This window comes from Lepisma saccharinum, chromosome 11, assembly GCF_977018435.1.
Source record: "Lepisma saccharinum chromosome 11, izLepSacc3.1, whole genome shotgun sequence".
NCBI lineage: Eukaryota > Metazoa > Arthropoda > Insecta > Zygentoma > Lepismatidae > Lepisma > Lepisma saccharinum.
This window is the reverse complement of record NC_139239.1, coordinates 61,505,463-61,528,846: the sequence shown is the minus strand read 5'-3', so window position 1 is coordinate 61,528,846 and position 23,384 is coordinate 61,505,463. Positions and strand designations below refer to the sequence as shown.

At 40.0% G+C, this 23,384-nt stretch overlaps 1 protein-coding gene across 1 annotated transcript; it reads right to left on the bottom strand.

The window, feature by feature from the left end:
* Nucleotides 1-424: 424 nt before the first annotated feature.
* On the bottom strand, nt 425-22,920 carry LOC145995055 (phospholipase B1, membrane-associated-like). Its single transcript, XM_083131586.1, has 9 exons — nt 22,916-22,920; nt 20,792-20,849; nt 20,281-20,460; nt 13,106-13,313; nt 11,152-11,378; nt 10,257-10,413; nt 7,119-7,276; nt 2,303-2,447; nt 425-745 (listed from the first exon to the last, which is right to left on the bottom strand). Exons 1-9 carry the CDS (start codon nt 22,918-22,920, stop codon nt 597-599), a joined length of 1,287 nt encoding a protein of 428 aa, XP_082987712.1. The 3' UTR covers nt 425-596.
* Between the last annotated feature and the right edge of the window lie 464 nt (nt 22,921-23,384).

Below are 23,384 nucleotides of genomic sequence, written 5' to 3'. Positions count from 1 at the left end.
GAAGTTTAATTTTAATAGACAAGGCGGGACTCTCGTTGTAGAGTCTGGTCCGTAGGAGATAACTCGTCTGATTCTCCCGGTATCGTTGTTTCTGCACCGGGCATATAAATGAACAACAAAAACAGAACTGTAGTTTTTAGAAATGACTTTGAATGCATCTACGTGGATCTGGTCCATTTGCCTCTGGCACCTTACCGTTGTTGTTGTGGTCCAGCCTTTGGAGAGGCAGGATTCTAAAGGTACTACATTCTGCATATTATTTGAAAATGAAAACACTTATTGTTTAATGCCATGTGTAATGATTTGCATAAGTGACCAACACTAAAACAATCGTTTTTATTAATTTGTGCAAGAAGTACAATATACCCAAGAAAGATATGGATATAAATTGTTGGAAAAGTAGAAATTTCAACTTATAGTCAGAAGTTGAGTGGTGTTTACTGGGCATTTTCGCCTTTCCTCCCTCACTGAGTGTGTTTTTGTGTGCGTGCGTGCATGTTACACACTATTCATACAGCATTAGGTTTCGTCAAGCATTGCACAATTAACAACGGCCCTTCATGATTGAAACTTGGAATCGCAGCCGCTAGATGGAATTAACTCTGTCCCTGTCTTGAGTTGGCCTTGGTGAAAAAGTAGGGACTGTCCCTGGTGGGACAGAGGAAGCGGCTGAACTCCAGCTGCACCCAGTGCTTCGTCTTGTTCCCCACGGGCTCCAGCATATTGTTCCACAGGGAATTTGCAGCTGCGGATGAAAACAGTGAACGTAATTTAATATAATGTTGCAACGCACTTGTGTAAATATAGTTATTAAACTATCATCCTCTGTGGCGTGATGTTCATCGTAACGTACTATGTCCAATCATGAATAAGCGAGGATGCTTCATTATGCATGTTGCTTCATCAATTTAATCAAATCACCTTTTATGTTAATAGTCAAAATTATCCTAGAGAGGTAGTAAAGCGACATAGAGCTACCGAAATGAAATACAGTAGTCAATTTACCTTCCAACTACTAAATATTTCAAAAATATATTTATTATGCAATTTTTCTTGAAGACTAGTAAAGCTAAACAAAATGGCGCAACAGTTCTCTAAGGGCCTTCCAGAGCGGCTTCTTCATTACGTGAAACGTGGTCAGCGTCAGCGCATCGAATCCCATCGCCGCTGTTTTTCGGCTTTCGAATGGACTTTTAAATATACAAGCTTTAAAAAGAAATAATTAGAGAACTTTGAATGATTTCTGACATTAATTTTTCACATTTTGTGGCGAAGTCAAAACAACAGGTAATATAACAGAGCTTTATTATCAATTTGTTGATATTTCACGTGGATGTACTATGTACGAGGGTTATCTCATAAGTCATGGCAAATACTTTTTAGTTACCACAAATTGTACATGTCATTGAGACCTCCTCACTTATGGTATGTTTAATGATGCAACCAGATGGCAGTGTCAGTCAAGGAATTCGAAAGGAGAGGAGTGGTAACTCATTGTCTATTTAACCGTCGTGCGGAATGAAGATGACCCGGCTGGTTCATTCCCGTGCACTGGGGATGGGATTGCTTGAGCACCCACCCCATTCGCCGGCTCTTTCCCTGAGACCTGATACCGAAACTGAAGAAGCCAATGCGTTCGATACGCTTTCGAACATGAGAATACACTGTCACACAAGTGAGACGTGTGCAAGATTCACAGATGGTCAGACTGAGTGTATTCGACGCTTTCCACATCGTTTACAACGTGTATTGGACACTTTGGAAGTCTCCTTTGAAAGATCGTATGCGTGAACCTTCTCCACACCTTGTATACTAGAGGAATAAACACACGGTAGCATACGTTGTAGACTTCCAATTGTATATCATGAAACCTGTCTGGCCAGCGTTTATCGCGGAAAATATAGTTGCCTTCTTGGTACGAGTGTAGGCGTTTATCAAAAATGTTTCACATGGAGGGCTTAAGTTAGTATTTAGGAGAGTGAAAGTGTAAACCACGAGTCATAACGATTATAAATTAAGTTTTGTTAAAAAAAAATAGGGAATGTTGACGAAATGTTATGGGCTTTGGTGTGGGGTGTTGGGGGGGGGGGGTACGACTGTACGACTATACCATACCATGGAGTGGAAAGTGACAACTAGCATAGAAAATCGAATAGTATTAACCTCTTGTGTTCATCGGTTTTTAAATTCAAAGAAATAATCGAGATTCTCTATAATTTTACAGTGGTTAACATTAGCAAAGCGTTTTTACATTAGCGTAAGTGTACATATAAAGTTGATACTCATCCAGTGACGCACTTACCTCTAGCGTGTCCCTTCTGGCTGTAGTGAAAGCAGTCGATGGCGAAAGCGTAGATCTCAGGGGTTCTTCCCTGGAACATGGACATGCTAAAGGGTTGGAGAACAACAGCAAAATCCTTCTTGCCGTCATACCTTCCACTTTCAATCTGGAAGTATTTGAACAAGGCTGTAAAAGCTTTCTTAACTACACATTCATGGTACCACTACTTTCAGTTCATAAAGTTCTCAAGTTCTTGGCAGACACATTTGAATTGTTTTACTAATATGGTTCATACAGTAGTGCCTAACTATAGAAATATGGAACTCCAGTAGTACATAAAAGCCGATTCTATCTGTACGCCCGAAAAGTAAGATTTTTGATGAAAAGTACGATGGCCCATGGGGCCTTGGCGTAGCGTTTTACGATGTATTTTTGAGGGGCTGTAGCTTTTTACGATGTGTCTAAACCTTAAGGACTCTTTCTTAATGTGTTTGAGGGGTCCATGGGCCCTCTGGGGCTTAGTGTTTTACGATGAGTGTTTCTTGAGAGTAGAATGTAAAACCCTGGTTCTGGAACACCCACCCCCCTAATTTTTCCCCTCTGGAATCTAAAAGCACGTCTCAACTCGTCCCGACTTTGGACGAGGCACACGACGAGGCCTAGAGTAGTAGAATGTAAAACCCTGGTTCTGGAACGCTTCCCCCCCTTTAATGTACAAAGAGCACGTCTCAACTCGTCTCAAGTCGGAACGAGGTCCAGGACGAGGCCCATACTCTATATGTGTTAGCAGAAGATGTCGGGGACTGGACCTGGCTGTAGCCTTTTATGGTGGTTTTTAATCATGGGCCTTTCTTATGTTCGGGGACGACATCTTCGGGTACGAATCTCGCTTTTGGTACAAGGGTCCAGACTCTATATGTCGCAGTTGAAGATGACGGAAGAGGTCCTAGCTGTAGCCTACTACCATGATCTTATTTTTAAATCGTGGGGCCCCTCTTACGTTCGGGGGCGAGCTCCTCGTTACGAATCTCGCTTTTGGTACGAGGGTCCAGACTCTATATATCGCAGTGGAAGATGGCGGGAGAGGTCCTAGCTGTAGCCTACTACCATGATCTTATTTTTAAATCGTGGGGCCCCTCTTACGTTCGGGGGCGAGCTCCTCGTTACGAATCTCGCTTTTGGTACGAGGGTCCCGACTCTATATGTTGTAGTACAAGACGTGGGAGTTTTCTTTACGATCTTTTTATTCTTTTTTATTGTAGGCCTCTTTGCCCAAATACAGAAGAAGAAAAGATAAAGCGTATTAGAGATTGAGCGAACTTGCCGAAAGAACATGTCATGTTAAAAACATTATGTTGTGAAGGGACCTTTTACCAAGCTGTCGAAGGGGCGCATAGAATGTTCGAGCCTTGCCGGCGATGGTTGTTCTAGATTTACTCGGGGGAAAAAATGGAAAAATGATATACCTGAATTTTGTTTGCTTATAATTTAACTTTTTTTAATAAAAGTGAAAAAATGAGTTTACCTCTAGCGGGTTCACATTAAAACTGCTCGGTGACTTTTGTGATCGTTGACCACGACGTGCCTCCTCTTCGACGTGTTGATGACGAACATGGGCCTGCGGGCTATGAACTCGTTGGGGTGTAGTGCACGTCCACGTTGTCTGCTGTCACCCTCTTGTAGGCCGTGTACGTCTTGTACAGTTTCAGGTAGTTGTCATCTGCGATATTCAGGTTGTAGTTCTCGCGAGGGTAGATCTCGTTCCTGCCGTTTTTGAGGTAGACGTTCTTGATCTTGCAGTTGTCGAACTATCTGGAATATGTCTCCTGGTTGTCGTCCCTCCCGGTCTGGAAGAGCACGGCCGCGAACTCTGGCATTTCGTACCGGATGCTGTTGAACTGCGTGGTCACGTCGAATTTGAAATGATTGCCGGAAACATGTTTCTGCACAAACTGGTAACCGTAAAACTGGATGGGCACTAGGGTATTTCTTCAGGATGTCGGACTTGTACTTGAGGGCGTAGTTGGATTCGTATTCCACTACGGGCATTCACAGCTCCATGGATCTTACGAGGCACTTGGCAGCGTCGGGTAATGTGTTGGGAAGCGGAGTGGTCACGTCCGGACCCAAGGTGCTGTAACGCATCAGCGCGTCGTTGTCGTTGGCAGATCTGCGAAAAGTGACGCGCAAACCGCCCTTTCACATGATCTCCGAGTAGTCGGAGAAGAAACCGGGCAGCAAACGCATGGGAAACAGCACCGTGTGGCTTTTGGTTTTGATCTTCGCGCCCGCTTCGAATCTCCCCCCGCCCCCGCCTGGTAGTATGTGGCGTCGGCCTTGGACAGTTTCAGCGTTCCCACGGCCGTCGAGGTGATACCGGGGTAGTCGACTCGATCGATGACGGTGCCGTGCTTCCTGATTTCCACCTGCAAGAACAGGTACGGCACGAAGTTGTCCACGAGCCTCAGGTTCGCGTTGGTCGGGAAAGCCTCCCCGTCGTCTGTCTTCACCACGTCGAACTTGACGTACAGGTCAGCTCTGTACGGTAGCACGAAGCCGTTCCCGACGTCCACGTCGAACTCGATCTCGCGGTTCGGTTCGTTGAGGTTCGCGAACGTGCGACGGTTGGGAGGGAAGGACTGCAACTCGTAACTCTCGATTTGCTCCATGATGGTTATTTATTACATGTTGATCTCCACTACGGCAGTGGTCGTGGCTCTTGCAAAATCCACCACCTCGCCCTTCTCGTTGGTCACCGCCAACTTTATGTTGTCGATGCGGTTGCGACACACGGGAAAGTATATCGGAGCCGATCATCTTCGCACCCTCGTCCAACGCGGTTCCATTGCCCGACAACACCGTATGCTGCGTCATCCTCATCGCGGAGAAGACATTCGTCCACGACGTGAAGAACGACCGAGTCACCGAGCAGTTTGAATGTGAACCCTCTTCAATCTTCAATATAGCAAGGACTTCTTCTTCTTATCATCTAATAGTCAGTATGGGAAGACTACTTATTCTTCTAACGGACTCTTTAATATGAGGAGGACTTCTTCTTACGATTCAATCATCTATATTGGAAGGCTTCTTCTTCTTCTTCTTATCATCTACTAATCAGTATGGGAAAGCTTCTTCTTCTTCCAATTCAATCTTCAATATGGTAAGACTTCTTCTCCTGACAAATCAGTAATCAATACTAGAAGGACTTCTTCTTATTGTAATACAGTAATTAATAATGGACAAACTTCTTCTTCTTACAATTGTGACGTCTGCTGGCAACTGATTGACTATTTACAGGGACATCCTTCTATTTATCGGGGTCCACATCTGGGATCCTTAGAATCGGCGCCTTTGATATCCTTATAGATATCGCGTGGCATTTCTACAATATCTATAGGAATTAGCTTGGTTTTCTTCTCTTCTCTAGCAATATCCTCTTTTAATCCCAACGGATCCTGCGGCCACCGCTGTTCCCACGCTTCTTTGGTATCTATGTATATATCAATGCGCCGACAGACTCTACTTGACGACCCAGAAATGACAGTTAAGGTTCACGATCTTATCCGCGCTTCTTAACCCGGTGTCGCATATGAAAGGCGCAGCTACGTCGTGCTTCGGTGCGGCCTAGAACTTGGCGCAGCCAGGGAAAACAACCCATAGGGACAGTCAGAGGTTCGCGATCTTATCCGCGCTCCTTGACCCGGTGCCGCATATGATGCGCAACTCGTGTACTTTGGTGCAGCCTAGGACTTGTCGCAGTCAGGGTAAAAACAACCAAAGCTCGATTGAGAAATCTCGTTCCCAACCGAATTGTAAAAGAGAGATACAAAATTGGAACCGTTTCCCGACTTCTTGACTCTTCGGATCGTAACGTATACGGTGAATACTGTTATCCTCTCTTCTCATATCCTTTTTCATAGTTCATTATTGTTATAATACCATAGATCAATCTTCGATTATATACTAACAATACAAATATGAGCGAGATCAACACCGTACAGCGTGCTGCCATCTATGAGTCGCCGTTTCAAACATCCGCCATATGCTTTACCCGTGCAGGCACGTGACACCGTCAAGCACATCAGGAAAGAGTCCATAAGGTTTAGACACATCGTGAAAAGCTACAGCCCCTCAAAGATGAATAGTAAAACCGTAAAACGCTACGCCAAAGTCCCATGGGCCCTCGTACTTTTCATCAAAAATCTTACTTTTCGGGCGTACAATCGGCTCTTATGTACTACTAACCCCTCTGGCTGTGAACCTCATAAATATTATGAGACATTTTGGGGGAGGGATTAGAAATAAAATATATTTCAAAACTTCAAATAAGGTTATCGAGTATTACCGCAGAGTTATATGGATGTTGGTATACATGTATGCATATGTGTGTGTATCGATATATGTGTGTATACATCGATATATGTACCCTGTCGGCTAGACTACCATATTCTGAGCAGTATCTTCATATGTAAATGAGTTTATTCATACTCACTAAATCATCAACACACAGCCTAAACCCATGGATCTAGAAACCTGAAATTTTTGGGCGTCTCTTTCTTTTGGAAACATCCACTAAGAAGGGATTTTCCGAAATTGAAACTCTTAAAAGGGAAGAAAAGGCATCCTAATATTTTTTAAATTTTGATACGTTTACAGCACAAATACCTGTACCTAGAAGCATGAAAAGTTATTTATATTATGAACTTAGCCATATATTACCAATACCTTGAGGTACAACTGAAATATAATTATGGAGTTCGCAGGCTAGAGACACATACGAATAAATTCCCTGAAAGGGAATTGTAAATACACAACTTTCAGTTAGACTGGCACTTACCAACTCTCTTTCCACCATCCAGAAAGCTCTCTCCATCTCTCTCGTCCTCGGAACTTTCTCTTTCTCGTGAGGTAACCCTACAACGCAGGAACACTGAGCCCGTTGTGAAATGTAGCACCTTAATGGTGGGTTTGGCACGTCTCTGTACACCATTACATCTTCGAAACAGCAAAGAGTACAATTAATATTTCCCACATTTTCATATAATATTACAATATGTACACAGAAAGTACACAGTTTTTCTTCTGCACTTGTATCCACATGTCTTTAATCAAACCGATGTACTTTTCAATGTTTTGCAAATAAGAGTATGGATATTACAAGATGTTCTTCCAAAGTTAAAAGGCAAGAATCACGTTGATTACATTCCGATAGGAAAGCTTTGCAAACCCTTGGAAAATGTTTGATGAAGATTCCTGTATGGAAACCTTCCCAAAGAAGGTAGAGAAAATCAACCCCCCTAATTAACTTACAAGATGATATTCAAAGAGATTTTAGGTAACATTATTTTACAAATTAAAGGTAGATTTCCAACTTCTCACATTTTCATTTTTCTCTCTTCTTAATGTGGAAAATTCCTGGCACCTCTTCTTAATGTGGAAAATTCCTGGCACACAAATACAACTTATCACCATCACTTCTCTCCAATCTGATGGAAAGTTGTGGTTCATTTTTTTATATGCTAGGTCTCAGGATTCTGACTTCACAGGTAAATCCTTTCATGAACTACTTCTTAGTTATGAATGACAAAGACTTGCTTTGAACTATACCACAAATCTACAAGTTAGCTTGTTTGGTCACAATAATACCCTCAGCAATAGCTTCGGTTCAAAGATCTCTCTCTGCTTTCAAGAGAATGAAGACCTACAACAGAGCAACCCAGTGACAAAAATGGCTAAGTTCTCTGTCTCTGATTTGTGACACAAACCAAGATGCAGGCAATAGATTGGAGAAATACGACAAGTTTCACTGTTCTACACACATTTTGTTACATAGATGAAAGTACCCATTCTTTTTTAAACGGAGGATGCTGAACACAGAAATGACATTAAAAAGGTTCGATTGGCGTAACAGTGGGGGGTGGGGGGAGACACATTCAAGTGATCTAGTTCAACTCGAGTATATATGACAACACTGCTGACGGTCTGGCAAGTCGCATTCCAGTATATCACACCATTCTTTGCTGTTTCAGATCCCCTCAACATTGGCCAGTTTGCATTCAGTTATGCACTGATTCCAGAATATTGTTAGATTTTGTATATGCAGTATATACAGCAACGTGGCAACACTGGTGGCTGTTTGGCAATGTAGCATCCCAACAACAGCATGCCATGCATTCAGGGAAGTATTTCACCACCATTGGTTGCTAGCGAACCCCACAAGATAACTAACTAACTCTCTAGCCTTCTTAAACCCGAAGGTTTACGGCTACAGCAACAGAAGCCTTCCATCTGTCCCAATCCTGAGCAAGATCTATCCGCTCTTTTCCATCCTTGCCGATTTCCTTTAGGTCCATCCCAACGTTATACCTCAACATTCGTCTTGGCCTTCTCACAGGTCTCTTACCATTAGGTTTCCCAACAAGAATCATTTAAACCACAAGATAACACAGGCCAAACTAAATGACCTAATTAGGGACTTCTCAAAAATAAAGCTGAATTGTTGGCCTTACAGCTGCAACAATGGAATTACCTGGCGGATGATGTGAAGGAACTACTTCCTTGGAGACTTTCTATTGATTCCTCCAAGTTCTCTCTTACAGCAGTTTTGCTGCACAACGGTAATGTCCTAACTTCAATTCCTGTTGTCCATGTAGTTGACCTTAAGCAAACTTATGAGAACACGAAGAAAATTGGTAGGTGATTGTGAGTTAACTGCATGGAATGCACTTCAAGTGTGTCATAGTTTTCTGGGGAACGAGAGAGCAAACAACTATGAACAACTTGTGGAGAATCTTCTGACTTCTTACGAGAAGACTGGGTGGGAATTCAACAGTCATAATATTACTTAATTACTTTTTCTTGGTGCTTTGCTGTTAGTGGTTTTTACTGTTCAAGGGATCTATTTTAGTAGAAAAAGGGTACTTTCTCCTACACAAAAGAAAAACATTCTTGTCGAGGATTCAGTAACAATTTATCTCAAGGCCTCCTGCAGGATTTTTTGGGGGGCAGGGGACAGTTTTTTAAAGTTGAAGAAACATAGATTCATGCTCTTCCCCAGTTAAGAGATTTATCATAAAGCATCACCAGCACTAAGTTAATTTGCATAGACGCTTAATCTCTTCACTCTTATCTATGTTTTTCACGCAATAATTTCAAAACTTGAATTGTATTAATTCATCCCAGATATCTTTGGGGGAGGGGGCGCAAGTGCCCCCTGGCCTCCTTTTGCATGCGCTCTTAATATATTTATCAAGTTATGCCCACATTGCTTATGATCAGTTGTTATGTAACATGAATTATTCTTATCTTGAAGATAAGAGCAAATGCATTGCTTATGGGTAACATGAATAATGCCGTAACTTCAAATTAAGAGACAATCTTAGAAAATGAAGTGCATATTCGTGTTCAGGAGGTCAATTTCAGTAATAAACAGCTACTTTCCTTTCTGTAACAGAAAAAAGTGAAAATTTGTAGAACAGTGAATTACCCTATAAAAATAACATTTATAATGTTAATTTTACAGCTTAGATATGTCAAAAGTAACCTTGTAGCAAACAAGGACACTTGTTCTGACAAGTCATATCAAATGTAACAGATAGAAACTGGCATAGCTGTTTGCGAACAAATTATATTTAGATTCTAATAATTACAAAACCTATCTATCACGTTTGTAATCATAAAATCACCTTCCTCGCAAACCGGCATTTTCACTTACATTTATGGAAATGTAAAAGTTCGTGTTTTGTTTTTCAAGGTACCCACTGAGCCATAGTATGCAAGATAATAGTTTTCTTGGTATCTAACGATGGAGACCATTTTGAATAGGACACAACTTGTACTCCCTAATATAGAACACCGGTATTAATTATATTGTTCAAATCCTAAGATAAAATAGAATATTTTGTATCGTAGCTCTTTTAAATTTTCTTTGTCTCAAAACTTCGCCATCTTTCGGTAAACAGGAGCGTGTACTCACCAAAGACATGAACTAAGTTGACCAACGTTCTTGGGAAATTGTCCTTAAGATAGTCCAAAGCTTCCCCTAAATGGCGCCTGTGATCTTCTTCGTTTTGAGTATCATCATAACATTGATAGCTGCACAGGTCATTGACTCCAATGTTGATTGTTATTACCTAGTTGCAATAATGAGAATAATTACTGGAGCGCAAATATTGTGCCCTTGCTTGTAATAATAGTAAAATAAATTATGGGAGTAATCTTCACCTATGAAAATAGGAATTGTATGAAGTCTGAGAGAAAACGGAAGGTAGTGGCGGCGGCAGAAGGGTCAAGGGAGGCTCGTCACCCGGCTACCCCTTTACTGACCACCACGCCCCAATTAACAACTTTATTTTGTGCAGCGTTCTTTTGGCAACTTGTGACTTCTTGAAGCATCAGATATTATATAAATTACATACATAGTTCATCTCAAGAACCAAAAATTAGAAAACTGTTGGATGCAGTAACCAGAGGCGATAATTCCCCTTCAAATGCTATCCTGCTAAAAATACATAGTGTAAAGTTCACGGAATCATGAATCAAATGTGGGTAAGGCTGCAGAACAGTACAGTTGTATGAACGGTAAGTTGATTTTATGTACAAGAGATCGGTACAATTCTTTTCATCAAGTGGTCTTCAAATTGCCCACCCAAAGGGAACCCCGAGCTATGGCTGGCAGAGGACAAAGCACGTACTATCTTCGGCGCTCTTCTAAGTGAATGGAGCCACTCACGTGATGGCTCTCAATGTCTTCCAGCAGACGACGGAGCACCGAGTGGAGGGAGCGGTACCAGGATAAACCTTCTGAAGTAAACAACATTCACACTGGCACAGCGATACGGTGAATACTTAGGTTGAGCAACGGTTCTTACCTTCCAGTGGTTCTCGAAGTCCACGTTCGGATCGTTGACCATTCTCTTCTTGAGGATCATGGCTTCATAAGGCAAGTCGTCGTCTGGAACACCGTTCACGGCTATGTTGAACTTGGACTTCCTGTGATAGGAAAAGGTTGTCTCACTGGAGTAGCCGTACACGTTGGGGTTGTATAGCTTCAAGATGTTGGGGAGGGTCAGGTACCTCTTCCAGTCTTCATCACCACCTGGAAGAGAGTGAACCATCCAATAAGCCCATTCCGGATCATTACATGCCTCCGTTACGGGCTAAGAGTGTTGACCGAATTTCAGAAACGGGCAATTTCAGAATGTAGCGAGAAATAGTCCAAGAGTTTAAAACAAAGAGCGACTATGTGATGCTGCTCGTTTCCAATAAATCTGTACACTGGGTTGGAAGATAGGCGGGCTCGACTGGAATTCAGCTTGAGTCAAGTTTAGCAAAGAGAAGTAGAAACTGCTTTAAGGTGATCTTGTAGTTTGAAAACTACGTTATTCTCGACAAGCATCTTTGGGAAGGGAGAGATATGAGTGGTGTGTGAAACTATTGATAGTTCGAGAGGAGCCGACTCCCCCGTGGCGGAGTGGGTAGCACATCGCGCTACGACGCCACGGGTCACGGATTCGAATCCTGGCCTGGGCATGGATGGTTGTGAGTGTCCATTCATAAATTTCATCATATCATCCCCATTTTCACAAATTATCCAAAAGTGGCACAAAAAGCGAAGTAAAATATAACAAATCAATCCAGTTCGAGAGGAGAAACAAATGACTGTCCGCTATAGTTAGCGAGTTTGCTGGAGATTCTCTCACCTTGTCGTGGATGTTAGGTCCAGTTGACCGATGGACAGGGAGTTGGATGTGTAGCAAATTACAACTCAGCGTAAGATTGTTATCTCTGGAAACATAAATCTTCTCGAGTATTCACGTGAATATGATATTGACGTTAGCTCTAAAAGCTCAAAATCACATCCAGAACTTACTTGAAGATTATATAGATGTTAATTCTAAAAGGCTCGAAATCTCCTCCAAAATCCACCTGATTGTCCTTAAATATAGAAACTTCTAAGTCTTCTCCACAACTCACCCGAAGATAATATTGCTCTAGAAAGCTCGAAATTTTCACCAATTCTCACCTGGAGATGATATTGATAATAACTCTAGAAGTCCTGAAATCTCATCCAAAGCTTGAAATATCCTCCAGATCTTGTAATTATGCACGTGACTGTAGCTAAAGCAACTTTATATATATATATATATATATATATATATATATATATATATATATATATATATATATATATACAGGGTGCTCGGAAATTCCCCTTACAAACTTCTAGGGCAAGTAGAGGGGGCTGAGTACACAATATTTAGAATAGGAACCCATGTCCGGAAACGTACAGTTTCCGTGCTACAACTATGACAATGTGTCGGATGTGCCTGTGTTGGTATGCAACCGGGTAGGCAGTACATGACGTCAGAAGATCACCTGATGGCACGTGACGTCTACAAATTGTTGCGTTCCACTGTTGACACAGGTGTTGATCATTGAATACAGAAGTACGTTTCTTTTTTGTTCCCTTGGCATTGTTACCAAATGAATATGGACTGAGTCACACGTCATTCACTTCTGTACCTTATGTAACACCTCATTTGACATGGTTGTAATAAATTATGTCACTTTTGGTTATCAGGTGATCTTCTGACGTCATGTACTGCCTACCCTGTTGCATACCTACACAGGCACATCCGACAAATTGTCATGATTGTAGCACGGAAACGGTACGTTTCCGGACATGGGTTCCTATTCTAAATATTGTCTACTCAGCCCCCTCTACTTGCCCTAGAAGTTTGTAAGGGGAATTTCCGAGCACCCTGTATATATATATTAATTTTGGAGAGGGGGAGATAATTTATTTTTGAAAGCAGAACAAACCTATACAATATGAATCCCCTCGATCATCGAGAAGAAATTCTGCCGGCCTAGTGTTGAGGCTTCCTGCTCCTGCTGTGATGCTGTCGCCCAAAGCCCCGACCACATCTATGTCTCCTGGCATCAGCTTGTGAACGCTCGTCGGTGGTGATGGAGAACGGAACCCCCTGGGATCGCAAGGGAACTCATCAGGAACATTCTCTTGGCTAAGCTGTAAAGTAGAATACCACGCTTAAAATCCTGCAGATTACGTACCAGATAGAGAAACGTGGTGGCCCAAAACAGTTGACTTTTTTGTAGCCACTCTATATACATGTTCTTAACTGCAGAAAGTATCCGCTTCTAACAAAAGAGCCTTATGAGAAAGCCCTAAATATTGCGCTGCACTTAAAATTAATTATATTTATTTCAAATGGTTCGAACCTTATATTTACAATCTTACAAGGAAGGGTCCATATGGTTGTCGCTGATAATTTGAACAGGATCAGTATAGTTGTGTTGTGGAACATAAGAAAAAGTAAATACTTCCTTCAATATGTCGTGTAAGATAAAATCGCGTTCGTACTTTTCATTGAGTGAATGAGGAAAGTATTTTGTCCTCTTCTCCCTTATGCCCATTTAGGCGTCGGGTCCTTTCAGCCACTTCTTAAAAGAAGTTCTATCCTGTGCCAGTCTTTTCACTTCGTCTGGTGTCTTCCCTCTCTTCTGTGCCAGTCCATAAATGTACTGGTTCCAGTTTAACCTGGGTCGTCCCCTTCCTCTCCTTCCTTCTGGTCGGGCCTCAAATATTTGTTTTGGTTTTCTCTCTTCCTTCATCCTAACGAGATGTCCCAGCCAGCCTAATTCCCCTCTTCTAGATGGTTTCAATCAGTGGTTCTGATTCAAGCATTCTCTTCTTATTATTGTGTTTCGTACCATATCTCTCCTTGTCTTACCTACTGTTTTTCTTAAGAATTTCATTTCTGTAGCAGTAAGTCTGCTCTCCGATTTGGTTTCCATTATCCAACTTTCTGATCCATAGGGAGATAAACTGTTTTATATATTTTCATTTTTGTCTCTTTACTAATCTCCTATTTGCCTATAATGGTGTTACTAATATTATAGTACAGATTAATTGCTTTTTGAATTCTGTGGTTAATTTCAGAGTCCATTTTCCCGTCCCCAGTTAGTATGGTTCCTAAATATTCGAACTGTTCTACTTGTTCTAAGGCCTTATTATTCCAATGAATGCGCATCTTGGTTGGTTCTTGTTTAGTAAAATGCATGACTTTAGTCTTGTTTACATTGATTTCCATCTTTCGTTCTTTGAATGCTCGGCCCCATTCTAGGACTGCATTTTGTAGGCTGTTACTATATTTTGCTAGGAGAGCAATATCGTCAGCATATACTAATGCCTGTATCCATACCGGTTTCAGCTTATAATTTCCAATTGTGCATTCTTGTTGTTTTTTGCATTGTTTTATAATTTGATCCATGAATATTATGAAAAGAAAAGGGCTAAGTCCATCACCTTGTTTTACACCTTATCCCATATTAAATTCCTTGGAGGATTGTCCATTTATTCTAACAGTCCCTTTAACGTTCTTATATAGACTTTGAATTATTCTAGTCAGTTTTGAAGTTACTTGGAACTGATCAAGGGTCTTCCATATTTGTCCTCTTGGTACTCTGTCGAAGGCAGACTTTAGGTCAATAAAAACTGTAAATAGTTCCCCTCCTCTGCTTAATATCTTCTCTATTGCGTTCCTGAGGGAGAAGATTATATCTTGAGTTTGGCGATGAGGCCTGAAGCCTGCTTGCTCTTCTCCAATATGTCTTCCACCTGTTGCCTTAATCTTTTTTCTATAATGTGTGAACATAGTTTCTGGGCCACTGGTGCTAAGGATATTGCTCTATAATTTGAGCAGTCGAGGGTACTTTCTTTTTTATGTATAGGGATTATTACATTCAGTTCCCAATCTTTTGGTATTCTCTCTGTTGCCCATATTAGTCTATATAAGTCCCATATCTATTTTTATATTTCTTTTCCTCCATATTTTATAAATTCTGGGTGCTTTAGCAGTTTTTAAGGATTTAATTGCCTCTTGTACTTCTTTTAGTTGGATTTCTTCCTCAGCTTCCACGTTCTCGTTTTCTTCACTCATGGGTCTTTCCTCGTACAATTCCTCTTCTTCTCTAAAGGTTTCCGCATAATATTCACTCCAGGTATCTAAAATTTCCTTCATATTGGTTTTCATCTCGTTATTCTTGTTTTTGATATTCCTTATTTTCTTTCCTCGTTTTCCTTTCAAGTTTTTTAACACGTGCCAAAATTTTCTTGGATTATTTTTATGATTTTCTTCTATTTCCTTTCCAAATTGTTCCCAGGTTTTCTTCCTCGCTGTTCTCGCTATCTGTTTTGCTATATCTGTTGCCTCTATATATGCTTCTTTGTCCTCCATTCTGTTCGTCTTTAAATAGTTTAGCCCTCCTTTCTTTTTAATTGCAACTTTTTCTTTCACATTGTTGTTCCACCATCTTGTCTGTTTCTTTTTATTTTTTATCTTTACTATTCCACATGTTTCTCTTGCAACTTTAATGAGGCTTCCTTTCATTACTTTCCATTTATTTTTCTCGTTCCATTCTTGTCTATTGTTCTTTTTCTGTAAGTTTTTCTTTGTTTCCTCTGAAATTCCTTTCTTTTATTTTGGTTCTCTAATGTTGATATTTTAAGTTTAGTAAGGTTTATCTTAGTTGGTGCTGGTAGTGGTTTGAATCGGGTCGTCATTACTAGTAATCTATGTTGAGTACTAAATTCTGCGCTGCGAAAAACCCTTACATCCATTACATCATAGTGGGTGTTTTTTGTATATACGCAGTAATCTATTGTACTCTGTACTCCTCTGCTGATTGCTTCGAAGGTAATTTGATGTATTCCTTTATGAGGGAAGAAGGAGTTTCCGATGCGGAGCTCGTTATCAATACAAAACTCCAACATTTTATCTCCATTGCTATTTCCTGTCTTTTCGGCACCATATCTTCCCAAACTTCCATGTCCTCGCCTAATTTCATTTCCCACTCTAGCATTCCAATCTCCCATTATGATTATTGTTTCCGTTGAATTTCTAGCCTCATCTAATGTTTGTTGGAGGGAGTTGTAATGTAGTTCTTTTTCTAGTTCGTCTTTATCCTCTGTAGGAGCATATACTTGTATAATGGCAATCCTACGGTTTAATTTCAATTCCAAGTTCAGTCTTATTATCCTAGAGTTAACTGCTTTCCAGTGAGTTACTCTACTGGTCAGTCTTTTGCTAATAATAATTCCTACCTTCATTTGCTCTGCTTCTTCATTCTATTCCTGAATACCTGAGAACGTATCCTTTTTCCATATCTATCTCTCCTGATTCTTTCTTTTTGACTCCACTAATTCCGAATATTTCTAGTTTGTATTTCTCCATTTGTTTTACAATCTCCACTTCCTTTCCTGAGAGGGAAGGGATGTGATGTTCCAGGTTCCAAATCTCATAATCTGTTTTATCTTGCATTGTCGTCGTTGTTTACTCTGTTCACCTTTTATTCCTATGTTTCTCTGAATATGTGTTATTTCACTTCATGTGGGTTATTAGCCCTAGGATGAAGCTAGGGCAGTGGGAGGAGTGCTCCCTTTAAGCCTCTGCCCTTGCTTGGTTTTCTTTCTGGGTTTGTTCTCATAGCCTTCGGGTCAAAACCCTTACCACAAGGCAGTGGGGTTGTGGCTCTTCCGCCTCTTAGGATGTTGGTACTCTACCGTCTGTTCCATCTCTAGAGCCCTTGGCCGTAGTATTTAGTGCATGGATTTATTCATGTTATTCCATTAGGGGGCGTGAGTTTCTATTTAGGGGGTTTTAAGGGTAAATTTAAAGTGGAAAAGATCATGCACCTATGTGAAAAATTTAAATTGGTTTTCGAAAATTCTGAGGGTGTGTGGAAAATCATTGATTTAATATATTCCTAAAAGTAGCACAGAGGTAACCAACCTACGAACAATTCAAAATCCTGTGAAAGCATAATTGAAAATATTCGTAATTATTCTTACACATTATATAGGAAGGGTTTCTGACAATGGATGGCATGGGCAGAAGATAAAATATTACTAATTATTTATTGTAAAGAGTGTAGAATATTTAGAATATATAAAGATATTATTATGTTTTCTGTAGTTCTATCATCATTTAAAGATGTGTATTTACATCACACATTTGTGTACTAATTAGACAGCCCAATGTAATTAGTTTAAGCACTCCATTGTTTATTTATATATTATTTAATAGTATATGTCGTCATACCACTGACTCGCAACTTAAAAATCATCAATTGTACACTTATTTTTTTAAACAATACGTTGCAGAAATATTTCTGGAGAAAACAATAGTGAAAAGTCTACCACTGTACGAGCGTGCGTACGTCCAATATGGCCCCCATGCACACCAAAGTTAATATTATTTCAAAGTTTTGTAAATGGGGGCCCGGATAATTATGTAATCACATGTATCTTTCTATTCATATTTTCAAATTAAATCAGTGAGCATGTGGAGTTTCATGCCAACTAGTGCCTAAAACGTGTATTTTAAAGCACATATTTACATATTTTACTCCAAAAATTTATACTATAGTTAGATATTTTACTACATAAGTATAGGCTATGTTAGATATTTTATACCACAAGTCCATATATTTACAAATTTCCTCACATTTTTATTTCCTTGAAAATTGAGTACGAACCAGAAGATTTTTCACGTTTAAATATTCATCAATTACTTTGTGTTAGTTGCAAAGATTATTTAGTCAATACAAAGCCCTCTTACGCGATAACAGAAGATTCATATGTGAAAATTTTGGTACACACTTTTGTTCCTTCTGTTATGGGGCTCATCTGTTGAACAAGTAACAAGCCTATGTAAAATATTATGTTATATACTGTATTTTTGTTGATTTGGCTGACTTAAGCATTTTTTTTTCAAGAAAATAGGACGAAATGCAGGAAATATGATGTTTTTGATATTACATATTTCATATATTTTGGTTCCTTCCAGTACATATTTTTGCATTTTTTTATACTATGTACAGATATACAGATATAAAGGTTTTTAGAACGGTGCCGTCTTAATTGTGAACAGTCTTATTTGCGAACAGTCCTAATTGCGAACAGTTCTAATTGCGAACACTCGCTGCCTGAACAGGAATAACTTCGCAGGGCTATGTCCTAATTGCGACATATTTTTCTACCTTGGGACCTACAATTCTCACACTCCCTGTGCCTTCTTAACGAATTTTTCAAAGGGAATCGGTTCCACACTTGAGACTGGTCAGTGCCTTGTGCGCCACAGTTGGAACCTACAAAAATCAACATGATTAAAGTCGTCGTCGAAGTATATATAATTTAATTATTAAAGGTGTGGCCTATTTTTATACAACTACATACAACACAATTACTAACTGAAATGAACTTTGTTAATTAATAATAAAGATATTAACTTTGTCAATTAATAATATAATTATTAACTTTTATCTAAATTTCAAATTCAAATTTCAACACATATGACATACTTATAAATTTAGGAATGTATCACCAATCTCTTTGTACTTGTTAGTGCTCCTCGCCATCCTTTCGTCCAATAAAACATATTTCTTCTTCCGCTCTACACCTTTCAGATTCATTTCCATCCGAAGAATCATGTCATTAGACTTTTCTGCCTTAGCCTTTAAGCTTTTTCTAAGGTCTTGGACTCTTGGATGTGGACTACCTAACTCACTCTTGATTTTGTGGTTCCATCTCACTGCATTATTTGTCCGGTGCCTGCTGTTGAAGCAGTTCTACATCTCTTTTGGCACTAAGGGGTTTTCTGTACATTAACATAGGAATGAAAGTAATATTACGTCTACAGACTGAAATGACCTTGGAGGGAATTATAAAGTAGAAGACCATGATAAATCAATCAGGCTAGTCAAACCAACTGTCTCTCTGGTTCATTTGAAAACACTTTTTTCAGTTCCATGTGTTCGCAATTAGGACATGGGATTATTGTTCAGTTTTATGTATTCGCAATTAGGACCATTTAGGAGTTGTTCGCAATTTAGACTGTTTGCAACTAGGCACAACTTTTAGAACATAATTATCGGACCCCTAAGGCCAGAAATTTTATTCTGGTACAGTTACCGCCACCAAGTGGTCTGTCATCTGCTTTAAACATGATTGAACGTGCTGTTCCACGAGTCCTTCGAAAGGGCAAGCAAATAATATGGATGTAATATTCAAGCCCGTAGAACGCAAATCCTTCTCCTCACCATCTGAAATACTTGCTCCCAATGTATGGGTTCCCGTCCTCTGTGTACGTTTCAACCAAGGGCCCGTATCAAAAGATGCTTTCTGAACAAATCTTTCGCACGTTGAGCAGACAGATCACTTACTTGACGGCGTGTGGTAATTGGTCAAAGTATCAGAGTTTTAAAGTAATCTGTGATCAATATGGCTGCGTCGATTGGACAAGATTTCAGTAATCTTGAAAAGCTGTTAATTGTGCAAATGGTGGATATGGACAAAACTGTCGAAATTTTCTATTTCACACACTTGCACAGCTTTCCAAAACTACGGTGTGGAATAAAAAACATTTTCATTTTCATTTTAATTACACATTTACAAAATGTGGAAAATTATATTACCTTCTGTTCCTTAAACTTCCTCTATAATTACTCTATATCGCAAGCCGTTAACCACGTACTTCTTAATTAACCACCATCGTCACATAATTTTCCTTTCCTTATCCCTTTGCCTCATGAGATCGAATCACGAAAACTGTATGTTCTGTGGCTTAAACCTCTGGCGAGGAAGGTTCAAGTTAGATCAGCGAGAAAGTGAGCAGCGCTCGCTGATCAACGCTTGTTTGGCCGTCAAGTAACTGAGTGTTCAGATACTCGACGTACCCCAAGAGTTGAAATTCCCCCTCATGGAGTCTTGGTAGAAACGGAGAGCTCTGACTGGTAGAGAACAAAGCACGTGATCTCTCTTTCGCTTCTGTCAGTAGACGGAAGCAGTCACGTGATATCTGCCAGTCTTCCAGCAGACGATAGACCCATCTAGTGGCGGAAAATGTACCAGCATAAACCGCCTGATGTATAGTTATAATATTTACTTCAATGATAATGTAAAGTTAGATGCTCACCATTTTAATCATTTGCTGAACTCTCGCAGGATTATCAAGTTTGCTAGATATAGCTCTGAGTCCTATGTAGGCACTTCCCAGAAAGCGGTAAAGCGGGGGCGGCTCCTTGACTGAATAATGCGCCCCGATCATTGGCAGCAGTAACCATAGTAACAGAAGAGCGTTTCTCATAATCCGATCCTGAAGGAGAGAAGAAAAGCAGTCTAAAGCAAATTTCAGATCATCCTTAATTCAGTCCTGAAATCAAGATCGAAATATAGCTTGAGAAGCACTCATGAAAATTTTGAATCAGAATTCAAAAAAGCAAAAAATGGATAGGAGAGGAAGCGTTTATAAAAAGTCAGGAAGGAATTTTCGACAAAAATTCTACTACTGTAAACACTGTTATTTGAGTCCACTTTTTTTGGAGAGATAGGCTAATCGGGACTGGACGTATAGTTTAAACTTGGTTCAGAACCACTATGTGCCTCCACCGAATGAAAATGAGAATAGAAATTTACATTTACTATACATTGAGAGCAGTTGCATACACAGACGGGAGGCTGATGAGGTTGTAACCCCCTCCAAAACTGTAAGAAAATCAACATTTTCAAATAAAACAGTGAATAAGTCGCGAAAATCAGAATGGTAAATGCTAATTCTTCTTAAAATAACCCCCAATTGTAATTTTTGAGTGTGGAAAAAAAAGAAATATCTTATTGTGTGTGCCGCCTCCCTAGACACTAGCTATTATATACTGTGCACTTTTACGATTCCAGCCCCTTCCAAAAAAAAAGATCCTGCGTACGTCAGTGAGAGGGTACCGTTGTGCTTGAAAATGCACAACTCTAGTTAAAGAAGAGAATTCAACTTTACTATTTGCAGGAGTAAAAATACATCTTCCCCAAGAGATTTTAAGTTCTTGCAAAATTCATAAAATAAACATAGTTATTTGTCTTGCTGGGATTCAGCTTCGACAGTTCCATAGATGGTAAAGTTGCGCAATCACCACATAGATAATTATTAAATTTATTATTATTATTATTATTATTATTATTATTATTATTGTACTTGGTACAGAGTCTGAAGAAGACCTTACTAGAAGGTTGAAACGTTACGTTTAGTTTATGTTTTAAAATAAAATAATTTTTTTGCCTTGGTCAGCATATTGAGTTTTTCAGTTTTTGTATATTTCTAAATTTTATGTAACCTAATGACCCCCACCCACACACACATAATTTACTTTTTTTTTCACACTGTTAAACTTTTGAAAAATGGACTTGGTTTACAAAGCCCCGCCTGCTAACCTGTGAGTCCCACCCCCCCCCCCCGAGATCAATTCTAGCTACGGTTCCAGCTGGTGGTGAAAATTATAATTTCTTCGACAGCATTAGCTTCAAATGATCTCCATGACACCCAGGGGTTCCCAAACTTTTTCGTTTCCCTTAGTGTTTCAAGACATTTCCGGGGCGCCCAAGTCAGAATGTAGGCATATCTAACACTTGCAACGCTCAGTTAGTGTGGTTAGCTTGCTTGCCTGAAGTTAAAAAATAAACACATAATTCAAATTCAGAAACATTTTGTGTGTAAAATGTACTAAATAAGCACATATTTGGAACAATCATATCATTTCACTGACAATATTGGAACATTTCGCGGCGCCCTTGTAAGACAGCCACGGCGCACACTTTGGGGACCACTGCCATAACCTTTATGCGAGCTTTCACCGCAAGCAGGTGCTTTGAACCTCGAATGCGGAAGAAAGTAAATCGATGAGCAAGCAACCCTTTGCACCCCTTTAGAGCTGTTCCTGCCTGAATGTCACTCATCCCTATCGTCACTATTAGTTTCGAAAATGGTGTAAGCTCCAAAAGGGACCATCTCGGTGCACACGACCACACACATACGCACACATATCACGAGGTTAACGTTACAATCAATTTGTAAAAGCATATTGCTTAGCATTGAATAAACTTTGAGCCTCTTCCCTTAATGGTGTAATTACTATAACCACTGTTTCATCACCTGATTGCTGCTGTCGTATGTGAAGTCTGCTTTACATGTGGACTCCCTGAATTATCAACTCGTACACTAAACGGCAAATACAGCTTCATGCGTATTAGCAATATCTAGCATAATACAATGACTTCCGCTTTGTGGAATAACGAGAAAAACAAATGTCTTAATCTTAGAATTGAAGGCAGTAAGAAAGTTGCTTTGGCAGTGTCAAGAAGTCTCGTCAAATTTTGAAACATTGTAGTGATAATTCTAACGGAACCTTCCCCAACGTGCTATATCTTAAAGGAGATAGAGACAGGCATAAAAACAATTCAGTCTTGAACCAATGTTTGTTAGTTATCATGGGCTTATACTTTAAGCATTGCGTGTCCATGTCTATGGCGAATGTGAATTATCGTAGCACACTACGAAGTCATCAATCGTAGATTTAAAACCTATGGCGTGGATGTTTCATTGTTCATTATTCATCTGTTCCTTCAATTCATCGAGTATCCTCATTACCAAGATTGCCATAGAGAGGTAGGGAAGCGACGTACAGTGAGCAACATATACAGGGTGTCCATAAAGTAATGAACTAATAGCGGTATCGATGAAGAAGGACCCCTGTGGAATGGGCATCACCGTCCCCTGACCTCACCTCATGCAGGACCTTCCAGATAGGGTAGTGGTATCGTCGTCGCCTTGTCAAGGAGTACCCGGTTTGATACCCGCTGAAGGCACATATTGGTTCGGGTCCAACTTCAAATTGTAGACCCAGTCTTGATTAGCCTGTCTGTGTATAAAGTGGACTTAAAAATCTCAACGTGGTCTGGATCATCTCCGGGATAACCACTGCATTGGCTGCTCTGGATCCTCACATTTTCAATAGAATTCAAGGAAACATGTTAAAAGTTTAGAGGAAGTGTGCTGAGACTTGTGGTGGATATGTGGAGCACGTTCTGCAATAAGGAAACGTTTTATTCATCATTTCTCCCACCAGGCTCTATGGTCACCCTTTAGCATTATAATTTTGTTCCACAACCAGTGCTTAGAGAGAAGAGGAAAATTGTGAGGGACTCTCGCTCCCCGCTAGCATAAGCGAAATAATGTCACTTTTCTGCCAATTT